Genomic DNA, 15,535 nt, shown 5'->3' with positions numbered 1-15,535 from the left:
AAAAAAAAACCCACATCTCAATGTAGTCTGCTGATCATCTCAATAGACACAGAAAAACATTTGACAAATATCCACTCTTAACAACCTAGTAACTGAAGAAGACTCCCTCACCCTGAAAAAGGACAACTACAAAAACCCCATAGCTCACACAGCACTCAATGGTGAGAGACTGAAAGCTTTCCCCTCAGATCAGGAATAAGACAAGGATGTCCACTCTCCCCACTTCTATTTAATACTGTACTGAGGTTTTAGCAGGGCAATAAAGTAAGAAAATACTATAAAATAAAAAGCATTCAGATTGAAAAGGAAAAAACAATGATCTCTATTTACTGATAACATGAGATTGTATCTATTAAATCCTAAGGAATCCACTAGAAAACTTTTAGAATTAATCAATGAGTCCAGCAAGTTTGCAGGGTGTAAGAGCAATATTAAAAAATAAATTGGAGCCTGACCAGGCGGTGGCGCAGTGGATAGAACGTTGGACTGGGATGCAGAGGACCCATGTTCGAGACCCCGAGGTCATCAGCTTGAGCGTGGGCTCATCTGGTTTGAGCAAAAATCCCACCAGCTTGAACCCAAGGTCGCTGGCTCCAGCAAGGGGTTACTCGGTCTGCTGAAGGCCCACGGTCAAGGCACATATGAGAAAGCAATCAATGAACAACTTAAGTGTCACAACGAAAAACTGATGATTGATGCTTCTCATCTCTCTCCGTTCCTGTCTATCTGTCCCTATCTATCCCTCTCTCTGACTCACTCTCTGTCTCTGTAAAAAAATTAAAAAATTAAAAATAAATAAATAAAATAAATTGGAGGCTCTGGTCAGTTGGCTCAGCAGCAGAGCGTCAGCCCGGCATGTGCAAGTCTTGGGTTCGATTCCCGGCCAGGGCACACAGGAGAAATGCCCATCTGCTTCTCCACCCCTCCCCCTCTCCTTCCTCTCTGTCTCTCTCTTCCCCTCCTGCAGCCAAGGCTCCACTGGAACAAAGTTGGCCTGAGCACTCAGGACAGCTCCATGGCTTCTGCCTCAGGCACAACAACGGCTTTGGCCACAGCAGAGCAATGCCCCAGATGGGCAGAGCATTGCCCCCTGGTGGGCATGCCAGGTGGATCCCGGTCAGGCGCATGCGGGAGTCTGACTGCCTCCCCGCTTCTAACTTCGAAAAAATACAAAAGAAAGAAAAAAATCAATTGGGCCCTGGCCGGATGGCTAGGTTGGTTAGAGTGTCATCTCAAAGCACAGAGGTCACCAGTTCAATTCCTGGTCAGAGCACATACAGAAAGAGCTTGATGTTCCTTTCACTCTCTCTCCTTCCTCTCTCAATATAATCAATTAAAGCCTGACCTGTGGTGGTGCAGTGGATAAAGCGTGGACCTGGAATACTGAAGTTGCCGGTTCAAAACCCTGGGCTTGCCCTGTCAAGGCACATATGGGAGTTGAAGCTTCCTGCTCCTCCCCCCTTCTCGCTCTCTCTCTCTCTCTCTCCCCTCTAAAATGAATAAATAAATAAAAATAATTTTTAAAAATCAACTAAAAAAAGAAAAAAAAGAAAAAATGTCGATTGGCCCTGGCCAGATAGCTAGGTTGGTCAGAGCGCTGTCCTTATATGCCACTATACGCCAAGATTGCAGATTCAGTCTCTGGTCAGGGCACATATAAGAATCAACCAGTGAACAACAAATAGATATTTCTCTCTCTCTCCCCTTGCTTTCTTTCTAAAAAAAAACAAAATAAAACTCTGGCCAGATAGCTTGGTTAGTTAAGAGTATCAGCCCGAAGCATAGAGAGGTCAGAGCACACACAGAAACAAATTGACGTTCCTGTCTCTCTCTCTCTCTCCTTATTCCTCTCTCACTAAAATCAACAAAAATTAAAAAGAAAAGGAAAAGAAATTGACAAGCTGACCCTAAAATTCATATAGAAATCTAAGGGACTAAGAACAATCAAAATCATCTGAAAAAAGAACAAAGTTGGAGGACTCACACTTCCTGATTTCAAAACTTACTACAAAGCTATGTTAATCAAAACAATATGGTCTACAGTATAGAATGCAGATCAATAGAATAAAATTGAGAATACAGAAATAAACTCTCATATTCACAGTCAACTCATTTTCAGCAAGGATGCCAAGACCATCACCAGAGGGAAAGGGGGATGTGGGGAGGTAGAAGAGGGTAAAGGGGGTAAATGGGGATGGAAGGAGCCTTGACTTCAGGTGGTGAACACACAATACAATATATAAATAATGTATTATAGAATTGTATACCTGACCCTGACCTGGGGTGGCACAATGAATAGTGCTGGCTTGGAATGCTGAGGTTGATGGTTCTAAACCTTGGGCTTGCCCAGTCAAGGCCCATGTGGGAAGCAACTAACAGCTATGAGTTGATGCTTCCTGCTCCCCTCGCCCCACCTTTCTTTCTCTCTTTCCTCTCTCTAAATCACTAAATAAAATCTTTTTAAAAAAATTGTACACCTAAAATGCATGTAATTTTATTAACCAACGTTACCTCAATAAATTTGATTTTAAAAACATTATTTTAAAAATGGCCTGACCAGCCTGACTGGGTGGTGGCGCAGTGGATAGAGCATCGGACTGGGATGCGGAGGACCCCGGTTCAAGACCCCAAGGTAGCCAGCTTGAGCGCAGGCTCATCTGGTTTGAGCAAAGCTCACTAGCTTGGACCCAAGGTCGCTGGCTTGAGCAAGGGGTCACTCGGTCTGCTGTAGCCCCCAGGTCAAGGCACATATGAGAAAGCAATCAATGAACGACTACCGTGCCACAAAAAATTGATGCTTCTCATCTCTCTCCCTTTCTTGTTTGTCTGTCTCTATCTATCCCTCTCTCTGACTCTCTCTGTCTCTTGTCCAAAAAAAAAAAAAAAATCATATTGTTCTAAAGAAAAACAGGCTCAAACTTCCCTTCTTATATTGCAATTTGCTTAATTATATGGACTTAAATATATAATGGAGGTATATCCACATTAGTATATATATATTCCCATCTTATCCCTTTAAGCGTCTACATAGTATTCCAATAATAACAATAACAACAATAATGGTAACTAATATTTGCACAGTGCTTCATGGGCTCTAAGTGCTTAACATACATTAATTCATTTAATCCTTACAACAATCCTGTGTAATAACTTCTATATTATGCTCATGTTACAAAGGAAGAAACCGAGACACACAGATACAATATCATAATTTATCTGATGGACATTAAAAAAATTTTTTTTTTAATTTTAAGCTCTGCTCTAGTGCACAGAATTCTAAGTACTGTAACAATGATTTATAGAATAAAGCCCAGCAGTGGGACTCTAAATCAGTGGACAGATACTTTTACATTCTGCACTCCTTACCCCGTACCCCGCACATCTTCCCAAGGTTCTCTCTGCACAGACCTTCTCAGCTCATAAACCTTCCACAGTACACTTCTGGCCCCCAGCACCCTCTGTGGTGCCACCTTGGGGTACCACTCAGTAACTCAATCCTGCCACTGCCTCTTGGGGTCTGATCCTGCCTGTGGGTCTCGGTAGAGTCCCTGAGAGGACTACAGAGTGTACTCCCCCCCTGACTCCCCACGGATCATTTCAGCCCACAGAGGAGGTGAATAAAGAGATCAAGAAGAATGGGGGATGCCTTGAATAGGGAGAGCCCAGAGAATCATCCAAGAAAGGGACAACTCCAGCTCCGTACCCTTCTCCACATCCGAATGCCCCTCACTCACTCACCTCAGCCTCAGCCAGGCTGATCTGCCTCTCTAGATCCTCAGGGATCATTTTTCCTCTGGAAAATAAAAGTGAGTGGGTAAAGAGTGATTGGTTCTTTGGACTAGGAGATAGAAGTGTTGAGAGCAGGGTAATGTGGGGTTAGCAATACAGAGGCCACAATGTTGATTTTCACCAAGAAGGGTAAACATCTCAGGGGACAAGGCAAGAGACTCTAGCAATGAGACAGAAATGACAATTCTGCAGGAGCAGAGAGCGGAGAGAGGCATGGGCCTGTGGCCAGAGCTCCTGACAGCAGGAAGATACGCTGCACCAAGACCAGTCAGGGCCACAAGGACAGGACCATCACCTCTCATCTGCCTTGACCACTCGGACACTGTCGGTGCCAAGTCCCAGGAAAGCAGCTCCCTTTGTGATGGAGTAGTGACACTGTGGAGGAAGATAGGGAGCACGTTAGGCTAGGGGTGTGAGGGAAGGGAGGCTGCAGAAGATAGACTAGTAAATGTCCAGTGTGAGCTGTAATATATAGATGAGACTCTATATACCTGGGCTTCTCAAGCATTCATGAGCTTTCAAAATGCCAGGGTTATCTGATTAAAATGCAGAGCCAGTACAAAAGGTCTGGAGTGGGGCCTGAGATTCTGCATTTCTAACAAACGTGCCGGTGATACTGATGCTTCTGGTCCATGGACCACACTCTGGGTAGAAAGGGTATGGACTATGTCCACCTCACTCATTGCCTCTTTCCCTCCCCACCCCCCAGGCTGAAGGCAAAGTGAATAGGAGCCCCCTTGATTGGAAGGAAGCACATACACTTGGGGGTAGCCTAGCCTTGGAGGAGATGGGTCTGGACAGGCAGAGGACCTGGTAGATCCTGGACTCAGCTGGCTAGAGATTAGAATCAGGAGCCTAGGGTAGGCTTGTGCCTCTTCCCCACCTCCTTTGTTGTGAAGAGGGCCAGGGGAGGCAGTGATCGGAGGCCTTTCTGCTTGCAATCAGGATAGCACTGATAGCGGGCCAGGTTCACAGCATACATATTGGAGATGGAGCCACCTGTCACAGGTAGGGGATGGTGGCAAAAGGGAAAGACAGTGGGTCAAAACTGAAACTTGCCTTTTCCTCATTGATTTAAGAAAGAGAGAGGAAAGGGGATGGGGAAGAGGGAGGGAAAGAGAGAGGAAGCATCAACTCATTGTTCCACTTAGTTGTTCCATTTTAGCTGTGCAATCATTGGTTGCTTCTCATATGTGCCCTGACTGGGGATCAAATCCACGACCTTGGCATGCCAGGACAATGCTCTACCCACTAAGACGCCTGGCCAGTGCCTGGAGCAGGGGTCCCCAAACTTTTTACACAGGAGGCCAGTTCACTGTCCCTCAGACCGTTGGAGGGCCGCCACATACAGTGCTCCTTTCACTGACCACCAATGAAAGAAGTACCCCTTCTGGAAGTGCGGCAGGGGGCCACATGCGGCCCCAGCGGGCCGTAGTTTGGGGACGCCTGGCCTGGAGTTTGCCTCTCTTGACCACTACACCCAGAATAACTGACCAAAGAAGCATGACTGATTGGCCCCCAGGTTGCAAATTTCCAGGGCTCTCCAAGTGGCATGAGAGCCCAGAACAGCCTAGGGCTCTGGATCCCCTGACTTCCCTCCTAGATATCCTGGGCAGACACCAACACAGCCCCTACCCGGAGAGAACAGGCACAAGTACACTGACCCCATGGCATTTTTGATAAACACCAGAATAACAAGGTATTGGGTAGCCTCTTTCTGGTGGCCAGAGTCTAGGTAGAGAGGAAACAAAGAAGAATCCCCCCCTCCCTGCTAGCTTAGAGCAAGAGAATGCTGGGGACAGCAGAACCCTTTAAAAGGCCAAAAAACTTGACCTGTGGTGGCACAGCAAATAAAGCAAGGACCTGGAATGCTGAGGTAACCAGTTCCAAACCCTGGGCTTGCCCAGTCAAGACACATACAAGAAGCAACTACTACGAGGTGATGCTTCCTGTACCTCCCCTACTGCCTTTCTCTCTCTGCTCTACCTAAAAATCAGTTAAGCCTAACTGGGCAGTGGCACAGTGGATAGAGCATTGGACTGGAACGCGGAGGACCCAGGTTCAAAACTCCAAGGTCGCCCACTTGAGTGCGGGCTCATCTGGTTTGAGCACAGCTCATCAGCTTGAGCTCAAAGTCGCTTGCTTGAGCGAAGGGTCACTCGCTCTCCTGTAGCCCCCCACCCCCATCAAGGCACATATATATGAGGAAGCAATCAATGAACAACTAAGGTGCTACAATGAAGAATTGATGCTTCTCATCCCTCTCCCTTCCTGTCTGTCTGTCCCCATCTGTCTCTCTAAATAAATAAATAAATAAATAAATATCAGTTAAAAAAATAGGCCAAAGAAAGACCCTACTTCTTCTCACATACCAGGGCAGAAGACTCCATCCCCAGAGCTCCAGCCCACCAGTGCCCGGAGTTTCTTCAGCACCTCTTCTTCCATGAGTACAAACACAGGGGCGATTTCATAAGTGTACCTGCCAGGAGAAGAAACAATGAGAAAGGGGAAGGGACAAGGAGGAATACCAGGTGAGACTCTCAGAGGAGTCAGAGAGCAGGGGTGGAATGAGTAAGGGAAGGGCCCAGAGAGGAAGGAGCTAGTGACAAAGAACCAAGGAAGCAAGAAAGAGAACAAACTAGGGTCAGAAGGCAGGAGAAAGCTCAGAGAAAGGGAGCCCAAAGGTCATGAAGGGAAAGACTCTGCCAGCAGAGATGCCAAGAAAACAGAGACGGGCCCTGGCTGGGAAGCTAAGCGGGTAGAGCATTGCCCAGCACACCAAGATCATAGTTCAATCTTGGCCAGGGCACATACAACAAGCAACCAACGAGTGCACAACTAAATGGAACAATTAAGTGAAGCAGCAAGTTAATGCTTCTCTCCCTCAAATCAATGGACAAACTTAAAAGAAAGAAAAGAGAAGAAGAGAAGAGAAAGAAAGGGAATAAAAGAAAAAGAGAGAGAGATGGGGCAAAAACCATTTTCTTCTCCTCCCCCAGGGTGGTAGGAGGGGCCCTTGGCATGGCTCACTGGCTGGTATTGAGGCTTTCGGTGACAATGCGCCCAGCCAGAGCATGGGGATCCAACCCTGAGAAGAGCTGGTTGAAGAAACGAGGGTGACCTGGAGAAGAAGGCAGGGAGCTCAGAGTGGAGCTGGGTACAAACTCCAGACACTCTTCCCATCAGAACCCAGGACGCACAGGTCTTCACACTGTAGCGAAGCACAGCTTGGCACCGCTCCAGGATTTGCTCCTGTGACTCCCCCTGGCTCCGCAGCTCCAAATCTAGCAGCTGCTTCAGCTCCTCTGGCTCCTTCCACTCGCAGACCTAGCAGGAGAAGTAGGGAATGATGGGGGCCCTTGGACACTCTACCACATCTCAATATACACAAGACACCACCAACTGCAGTTAAAGCAACAAGTCAGGAATATTTTCAAAGCAACACATGAACAAGGATAAATAAACACAGTAAGACCCAGTATATAATCCCTGAGGCAGGCACACAGTGAGACAGAAATAAATTTGGAAAGAAGTCTTGGAGGTGGAGGAAAGTTCTGAGCCAGGTTGAAGGGCAGGGAGAAGAGGGAGAAATCACCCACCTTCTCAGAGGCACTGGTCCCTTTCCAAATGACTTCATCCATAATGATCCCAAACACATCCCGAAGAAAGGCTTCTGCAGCCACAGGGTCCCAGTCAAGGGAGAGGAGTGGTTTAGAGTCAGCCATCAGGATAAAATCTGTGAGCAGAGCAGGAGTTATTCCCTTCTCAGCCTGTGTATCCCACCTGGACCTAACCAGCAAGAAACCCAACCCGTTAATGGGCATAAGGCCCTAGTCCTGCAGCTCAGTCCCAGCCCTCACTGTACAAAGGGCAAATGAGAGCGTCTAGGGAGAAAGGCAGTAGATATGGGTGAGAGGGGAAAGAGCAGTTAACACTTAGTTGGTGAAATCCAGTGGCCACTGCTCACCTAAGGCAACAAGAGAGTTACCTTTCTGTTCAGGCCTCTGTTCAGGTGAGCTGGAGGTACGGTACAGAATTTGCTTTTCAGAATGTTAGGATCAGGGCAGCAGAGGAATTAAGGCATAGCCCACAGTCACATGACCATGACATCACTCGCATGATCTTGTCCTAAAGAAAATGTACACAGATTTGGGAAAGGGACAATAGGTTAAGTCCCCTGAATAATCATTCGCTAACATAAAGAAGAGGGAAGATGAGACAAAAGGCAAAAACACATGCCACTTTAACATCAGAATTAAGAAGAGCCTGACCTGTGGTGGCGCAGTGGATAAAGCGTCGACCTGGAAATGCTGAGGTCGCCGGTTCGAAACCCTGGGCTTGCCTGGTCAAGGCATATATGGGAGTTGATGCTTCCAGCTCCTCCCCCCTATCTCTCTCTCCTTTCTGTCTCTCTCTGTCTCTCTCTCTCTCCTCTCTAAAATGAATAAATAAATAAAGAATAAAAAAAAATGAATAAATAAATAAAAAATAAAAAAAAAGATAAAAAAAAAAACTTAAAAAAAAAAAAAAAAAAAGAATTAAGAAGAGCAGAGAGCCAGCAGGAAGAGGGGCTTCCTACCTTGAACCAAAGGGCCTAGAGGGGGATGTTTGGCAGGGAGACAAGGGCAAGGGGAGGGGAGACTGAAGGGGGAGGGAGTCTGAGAGACCAGTAGAGGTGAAAAGGTTTAGGCAGGCCTCAGAAGCCAATCTGCATCCCAACCCCAGTCTCTTTTCAGAACTGCCCTGAATTCTAAAGCCCTCTCCCAGAGCAGGAAGTAAAGGAGGTTACATTGAGGAAGCACTTTGTTAAACAAGTGTAACCTGTGCCTTGCAGGCTCAATAAACAGGGAGTGGTCACGGCTGTTAGAAGTGAATACCAGCTGTGTTCCTGACAGAATGCTGGGGACTGAGAAAGCCTCCCTGAACCATGGGGAGGACACAGAGGCATATGCAACAGTTATAGCTCAGGGCATGGCTGGATGCTGACCCCAAGAGCTATTCAGGAAAGAGACAGATGAAGACTGAAGAATGGGGAATGTTGGAGTGGGAATGGAGCTGAATCTTGAAAGTGGGCAGGAGAAATGAGATTGGCAAAGGGAGGAAGAGAGGCGTGCAGGGCTGGAGGAAGAATGACATGAGTTTAACCAGGAATGAGTATGTCTTTTTTTTTTTTTTTCATTTTTCTGAAGCTGGAAATAGGGAGAGACAGTCAGACAGACTCCCGCATGCACCCGACCGGGATCCACCCGGCACGCCCACCAGGGGCGAGGCTCTGCCCACCAGGGGGCGATGCTCTGCCCATCCTGGGCGTCACCATGTTGCGACCAGAGCCACTCCAGCGCCTGGGGCAGAGGCCACAGAGCCATCCCCAGCGCCCGGGCCATCTTTGCTCCAATGGAGCCTCGGCTGCGGGAGGGGAAGAGAGAGACAGAGAGGAAAGCGCGGCAGAGGGGTGGAGAAGCAAATGGGCGCTTCTCCTGTGTGCCCTGGCCGGGAATCGAACCCGGGTCCTCCGCACGCTAGGCCGACGCTCTACCGCTGAGCCAACCGGCCAGGGCCGAGTATGTCTTGTTCTAAGGCCAGCGAAGGGGCCCAGCTGGCTGGAGGGAGGGTCTGCAAGAGCGATACAAGAGCACAGCTGACAAGGTTATGCGGAGCCTGATGTGCCTGCCAGGCCAAGGAATCTAAATTTTATCTTGCAAAAAATGGGAAGTTGCTGAAAGATTCTGTGTCATGGAAAAATGTGATGAACTTGATGCTCTCAGAAGACCAGTGTATAGCAGCAGGATGCAGAAGAATTAACAGGCTGTTGCTATAAACCAAGCAGAGGTGACCTACACTTGAATAGGATAATGTCAGTAGGAAAGGACCACTAGAAAAATCTACAGGCTTGGCCACTCTCTAGATTACACTGAATTCAACACTTATGGAATCTATATTGGGGGAGAAGGAAGAGTCAAAGGTGATCCTGGGGTTTCAAGTCTAGGGATTGGAAAAATAATCATGCCCCTAAAAGATATTGGGGTGCAGAAAAGGGAAGCTGGATGGAAAGTAAAATGGTTATTTCTTGGACATAATCATCCAAGTGGAGGTGCCCTGGGACTTCAGGTACTCATAGAGGAGGTAGTCAGGCCCAGAGCTCTGATGAGATACTAGGACAGCAAGCAGATTTGAGTCAGGGTACAGCGAAAGCCTTGTGACCAGCTCCATTCCCCCCTGAGAGAGAAGGTTCAGAGAGATGGCCAGGGAAAGAGCGGCAAACACCATGGCCTGGAAAACTCCCCAAATGAGGATCAAGAAAATGTGGGAGAGAGGCACCTTCCTCAAAGTGGGCTGCTCTGATGTAATCCGCTGTCAACAGCCACTGGAGCCCACACTCGTTGAAAACAAAGGTCCAAGGGAACCTGAGGTGTAGCAGCAGTAGGGTGTTTAGGTTGACAGCCTTAAGGGAGAGAGGCTAATAAAAATATACCATTTAAGGAGGTACTTACATATGCCACCACACATTGTACTTGATATGTATTATTCTAATCTTCACAACTGGTTGAGGTAAGTTTATTGCCAACAATTGAAATGAGAAAAAAGACTTCAGGGACATTATGTATTTAACTTGTCCAGATTATGCAGCCAGTGTGTGGCCGAGGTGGGTTTGAACCCAGATGTATCAGGCTCTGAAGCCCCAGCTCCTAACCATCATGTTTGATTGCTTCTTGTACAGCCCACTCAGGCACTGAGTTTGCTGTAGTATGAAGGCCACTGGGCAGGAGTGAGGACCTCACTTTTTATAAAATAAGGGGTTTAAAGAGAGGTTCTTCAAGGCAACTGCTGGTGTATATACGAGCTCAGGCCCTTGGATATGGCAAGCTGGCCAGGGAAGACTTTCCTGTCTCTGCCAGGGTGAAAAACAGGTTGCCAGGGGTTTGCCAGGAGGAAATGACTAGTGAAGAAAGACAGACACCTGGCTGGAGGGAGGCCTTTCCCAAAGCTCCAAGAAGACCATGGCTCCATCCACCCGGCACCTTCTTTGTCCACCTTCTTTGTCCATTCCATGTCAGTCACCTCTCAGAAATGAAATCTGGAGGTGAGGATTCAGATGGGGTAAACAGGAGAGTGAAACATCACTACCCTCATTCCCCATACAGAATCCAGTCCTGGGTACCTGAAGGAGAGGAGAGCTCCTCCTGTAGAGTTTTTGTTTGTTTGTTTGTTTGTTTTTTTAATACTTTATTGATTTTACAGAGACAGGAGAGAAAGGGGAGCATGGAATGGGAAGTAACAACTCATAGTTGTTTCAGGCTAGTTGTTCATTGCTTGCTTGCGGTATGTGCCTTGACCAGGGAAGCCCAGGGTTTCGAACCAGCAACCTTGGCATTCCAGGCTGAAGGTTTATCCACTGAGCCACCACAGGCCAGGCTGTTTTTGTTTTTTAATGAGAGAGACAGACAGGAAGGGAGAGAGATGAGAAGCATCAACTCCTAGTTGCAGCACCTTCGCTATTCATTGGTTGCTTTCTCATACGAGCTTTGAGCAGCCAAGTCAGTGGTCACTTGCTCAAGCCAGTGACCATGGGCTCAAGCCAGCGACCTTGGGATTCAAGCCAGTGACCTTTGGGCTCAAGCCAGCGACCATGGGGTCATGCCTATGATCCCACTCTCAAACTGGATGAGCCCATGCCCAACCCAGTGGCCACAAGGTTATGAACCTGGGTCCTCAGCATCCCAGGCCAACACTCTATCAGATGTGCTACCGCCTGGTAAGGCAAGAGTTTTTCTTTTTAAAAGCAAGAAGGACATGCCTGACCAGGCGGTGGCACAGTGAATAGAGCATCGGAGTAGGACACAGAGGACCCAGGTTCAAAACCCCAAGGTTGCCGGCTTGAGCACGGGTTTACCAGCTTGAGTACAGGGTCGCTGTCTTGAGTGTAGAATCATAGACGTGACCTCATGGCCACTGGCTTGAGACCAAAGGTTGCTGGCTTGAAGCCTAAGGTCTCTGGCTTGAGCAAGGGGTCACTCGCCCTGCTGTAGCCCCCCCCCCCGCCCCCCCCCCCCGTCCAGGCACATATGAGAAAGCAATCAAAGAATTGTAGCTTCATATCTCTCTCCTTTCCTGTCTGTCTGTCCCTATCTGTCCCTCTCTGTGAATCTCTGTTTCTGTCCAAAAAAAAAGCAAGAAGGACATTAACCAGCAATACAGAATCATAAAGCAAACAAAGGAACAAACATGAATAGGACTAGAAACTGTTTTAGCCCCTGGGTATGTTGATTTTTTTCACAAGTCACAAGTTTGTTTGGACTTCGTGGAATCTCTAGTCCATAAACTCCTGTAATCATCAACTCCTTCACTTATACAACCTAAATTGTACAGTTCATCATTTCAACCACTCTTCGTCCAAAATCCTCACTCCCAGCCCTACTATCCTTCCATTAAACCCACCTGGCAAAACCCCAACCCAAGTGGCCAGTCCTTCTCTAACTAAATGCACCAGGATGCTGAATTCTGCCAGTGGAAACCACTTAACGATTCAAATTGGTATTGCTATAAATTCATGGTCTCTATGCTCATTCCAATTAAACATGTGTGTTTACCACTCCTCCTTCCTGAAACCCCACTAAAATTACAACAGTGGAATTTTAACTCCAGAAGAACAAAACAAATGAGAAGAGAGACAAGAGGCAAGAGATGTCAATAATGGTAGAAGACAGAAAGCAGATAAAAGTGGTAACTGGTTTAGCAAATGGCAGAAATTCAAAACCAGTATGTCTGCAAAGGGCTATGCCAATGGGAAAGAATCTGGTTCTTGGGGCAGAGGCCCAAGGAGGCTCAGGAATTAAAAACACTACCTATGTTGGAAGGCAGGAGGGAGGTACATAGCTAAAAATATGGAATTAGGTGAAAATTTATAAGGATCATTTAGACCCTCACTCTGCTACCCGCCCATTCAGCCAGGCAACTACCCTCCCCCTACTTTCAAAGAAGCAGGATGTTTGTTTTCTAGAGAAACTAAAACTGGGAGGCTTGGATTTAAGAGATACAGGGCACAGCAGGAGGTGAGGATAAAGCACTGTACTAAAGATGGAAGGATTAGGAGGAAGTTACATATTGAATCAAATCTTTTCTCTCAATCAGCATTCAGAGGCCAGGGTAAACCCTCCAGGGCCAGGGATTGAAGGGTTCCTCTCTAAAGAAACTGACCTCAGTAGCCCCAGAGAAAAGACTTACTGAAGCTCTTATTTCAGTCCTTGTCCAATTACCTCGTCAATGACGCCCACAAGTCAATACCACCAATCCATACACCAAGGCCCTCCAATTTGCCCAGTGCCTCACTCTTAAATAGGAGCAGACAGCCAGCCGAAGATTACCATACACTTAAGGAAAGCCCCTAACATGAACCACGGAAGTGAAAACCTGAAAACCACACTGAATAAAAAAAGGCATCTGGTGGAAGAAGAGAAATGCAGGGAGCAGAAGAAAGCCTCCAAATTCAAGTGCATCCATTAATAAATAAATAAATAAGCAAGCAAGCAAGCAAACAAACAAATAAATAAAGTTGCTCTCGGCCCTGGCCGGTTGGCTCAGCGGTAGAGCGTCAGCCTAGCGTGCGGAGGACCCGGGTTCGATTCCCGGCCAGGGCACACAGGAGAAGCGCCCATTTGCTTCTCCACCCCTCTGCCGCGCTTTCCTCTCTGTCTCTCTCTTCCCCTCCCGCAGCCAAGGCTCCATTGGAGCAAAGATGGCCCGGGCGCTGGGGATGGCTCTGTGGCCTCTGCCTCAGGCACTAGAGTGGCTCTGGTCGCAACATGGCGACGCCCAGGATGGGCAGAGCATCGCCCCCTGGTGCGCAGAGCGTCGCCCCTGGTGGGCGTGCTGGGTGGATCCCGGTCGGGCGCATGCGGGAGTCTGACTGTCTCTCCCTGTTTCCAGCTTCAGAAAAATGAAGAAGACCTGTGGTGGCGCAGTGGATAAAGCGTTGACCTGGAAATGCTGAGGTCGCCGGTTCAAAACCCTGGGCTTGCCTGGTCAAGGCACATATGGGAGTTGATGCTTCCAGCTCCTCCCTACCTTCTCTCTCTGTCTCTCTCTCCCTCTCTGTCTCTGTCTCTCCCTTTCTCTCTCCTCTCTAAAATGAAGAAAAAAAAAAAAAAAAAAAAAAAAAAAAAAGAAAAATGAAGAAAAAAAAAAAAAAAAAAAAAAAGTTGCTCTCTCGCCTGACCAGGCAGTGGTGCAGTGAATAGAGCGTTGGACTGGGATGCAGAGGACCCAGGTTCGAGACCCCGAGTTCGCCAATTTGAGTGCGGGCTCATCTTGTTTGAGCCCAAGGTCACTGGCTCGAGCAAGGGATTACTCGGTCTGCTGATGGCCCACGGTCAAGGCACATATGAGAAAGCAATCAATGAACAACTAAGGTGTCGCAATGAAAAAGTGATGATTGATGCTTCTCATCTCTCTCCGTTCCTGTCTGTCTGTCCCTAGCTAACCCTCTGACTCTCTCTGTCTCTGTGTAAAAAAAAAAAAAAAAAAAAAAGTGTGTGGAACCGGGAAGCTGCAGGCATAGCGACCATGACGAAATTAGCACAGTGGCTTTGGGTACTGGCGCTCCTGGACTCCGCCTGGGCGGCCCTGACCATGGGGGCCCTGGGCCTGGAGCTGCCTTCATCATGCCAGGAGGTCCTATGGCCACTGCCCGCCTACTTGCTGGTGTCAGCCGGCTGCTATGCCCTGGGCACTGTGGGCTATCGTGTGGTTACTTTTCACGATTGCGAGGATGCCGCCCACGAGCTGCAGAGCCAGATCCAGGAAGCCAGAGCTGATTTATCCCGCAGGGGGATGCACTTCTGACACCCTAACCTCATTTCCGCCAAAACAGCCCCCATTAAAGAGGAAGTTTACTTTCAAAAAAAAAAAAAGTTGCTCTCATAAAGGAATACTCAAAAAACAAGAAGAAGCTCTAGGATTTTAAAAATATGACAACTGGCCTGACCAGGCGGTGGCGCAGTGGATAGAGCGTTGGATTGGGATGCCAAGGACCTAGGTTCGAGACCTCGAGGTCCCCAGCTTGAGTGCAGGCTCATCTGGTTTGAGCAAAAAAAAAAAGTTCACCAGCTTGGACCTAAGGTCACTGGCTCCAGCAAGGGGGTCACTCGGTCTGCTGAAGGCCCGCGATCAAGGCACATATGAGAAGCAATCAATGAACAACTAAGGTGTCACAATGCGCAATGAGAAACTGATGATTGACTGCTTCTCATCTCTCCATTCCTGTCTGTCTGTCCCTGTCTATCCCTCTCTCTGGCTCTCTTTCTGTCTCTGTAAAAAAATAAATAGGCCCTGGCCGATTGGCTCAATGATAGGGCGTCGGCCTGGCATGCAGAAGTCCCGGGTTCGATTCCCAGCCAGGGTACACAGGAGAAGTGCCCATCTGCTTCTCCACCCCTCCCCCTTTCCTTCCTCTCTGTCTCTCTCTTCCCCTCCCGCAGTGAGGCTCCATTGGAGCAAAGATGGCCCGGGCACTGGGGATGGCTCCTTGGCCTCTGCCCCAGGCGTTAGAGTGGCTCTGGTCGCAGCAGAGCGACGCCCCGTGGTGGGCAGAGCATCGCTCCTGGTGGGTGTGCCGGGTGGATCCCGGTTGGGCGCATGCGGGAGTCTGTCTGACTGTCTCTCCCCGTTTCCAGCTTCAGAAAAATACAAATAAATAAATAAATAAATAAATAAAAAAGACAACTGAGCCTGACCTGTGGTGGCGCAGTGG

At 48.1% G+C, this 15,535-nt stretch overlaps 2 protein-coding genes across 6 annotated transcripts in view; one reads left to right on the top strand and one right to left on the bottom strand.

Moving 5' to 3' along the window:
* CSAD (cysteine sulfinic acid decarboxylase) overlaps positions 1 to 15,535 on the bottom strand; it is a 39,241-nt gene that overhangs the window by 5,044 nt on the left and 18,662 nt on the right. For 3 of the 5 annotated variants that reach the window (XM_066258604.1, XM_066258607.1, XM_066258605.1), the window contains 8 exons: positions 7,778 to 7,917; positions 7,389 to 7,525; positions 6,990 to 7,116; positions 6,820 to 6,910; positions 6,162 to 6,268; positions 4,673 to 4,788; positions 4,085 to 4,164; positions 3,739 to 3,793 (listed from right to left, as the gene is read on the bottom strand). In XM_066258604.1, coding sequence (XP_066114701.1) covers positions 3,739 to 3,793; positions 4,085 to 4,164; positions 4,673 to 4,788; positions 6,162 to 6,268; positions 6,820 to 6,910; positions 6,990 to 7,116; positions 7,389 to 7,514 — 702 coding nt within the window. In that variant the 5' untranslated portion in view covers positions 7,515 to 7,525; positions 7,778 to 7,917. The remainder of the gene's footprint in view (positions 1 to 3,738; positions 3,794 to 4,084; positions 4,165 to 4,672; positions 4,789 to 6,161; positions 6,269 to 6,819; positions 6,911 to 6,989; positions 7,117 to 7,388; positions 7,526 to 7,777; positions 7,918 to 15,535) is intronic. The other 2 variants (XM_066258608.1, XM_066258606.1) reach the window with 1 other exon arrangement.
* LOC136323059 (dolichol-phosphate mannosyltransferase subunit 3-like) lies at positions 14,332 to 14,628 on the top strand. The gene has a single exon (XM_066254877.1). It carries the CDS (start codon positions 14,350 to 14,352, stop codon positions 14,626 to 14,628), a length of 279 nt encoding a protein of 92 aa, XP_066110974.1. The 5' UTR covers positions 14,332 to 14,349.

The sequence above is a fragment of the Saccopteryx bilineata genome, chromosome 2 (assembly GCF_036850765.1).
Source record: "Saccopteryx bilineata isolate mSacBil1 chromosome 2, mSacBil1_pri_phased_curated, whole genome shotgun sequence".
Taxonomy (NCBI): Eukaryota; Metazoa; Chordata; class Mammalia; order Chiroptera; family Emballonuridae; genus Saccopteryx; species Saccopteryx bilineata.
The sequence above is the reverse complement of the archived record's forward strand: the minus strand, read 5'-3'. Positions and strand labels throughout refer to the sequence as shown.

Bases quoted from the DNA above. Each gene is read 5' to 3' on its own strand.
- LOC136323059 (XM_066254877.1), top strand. From the start codon at position 14,350: ATGACGAAATTAGCACAGTGGCTTTGGGTACTGGCGCTCCTGGACTCC.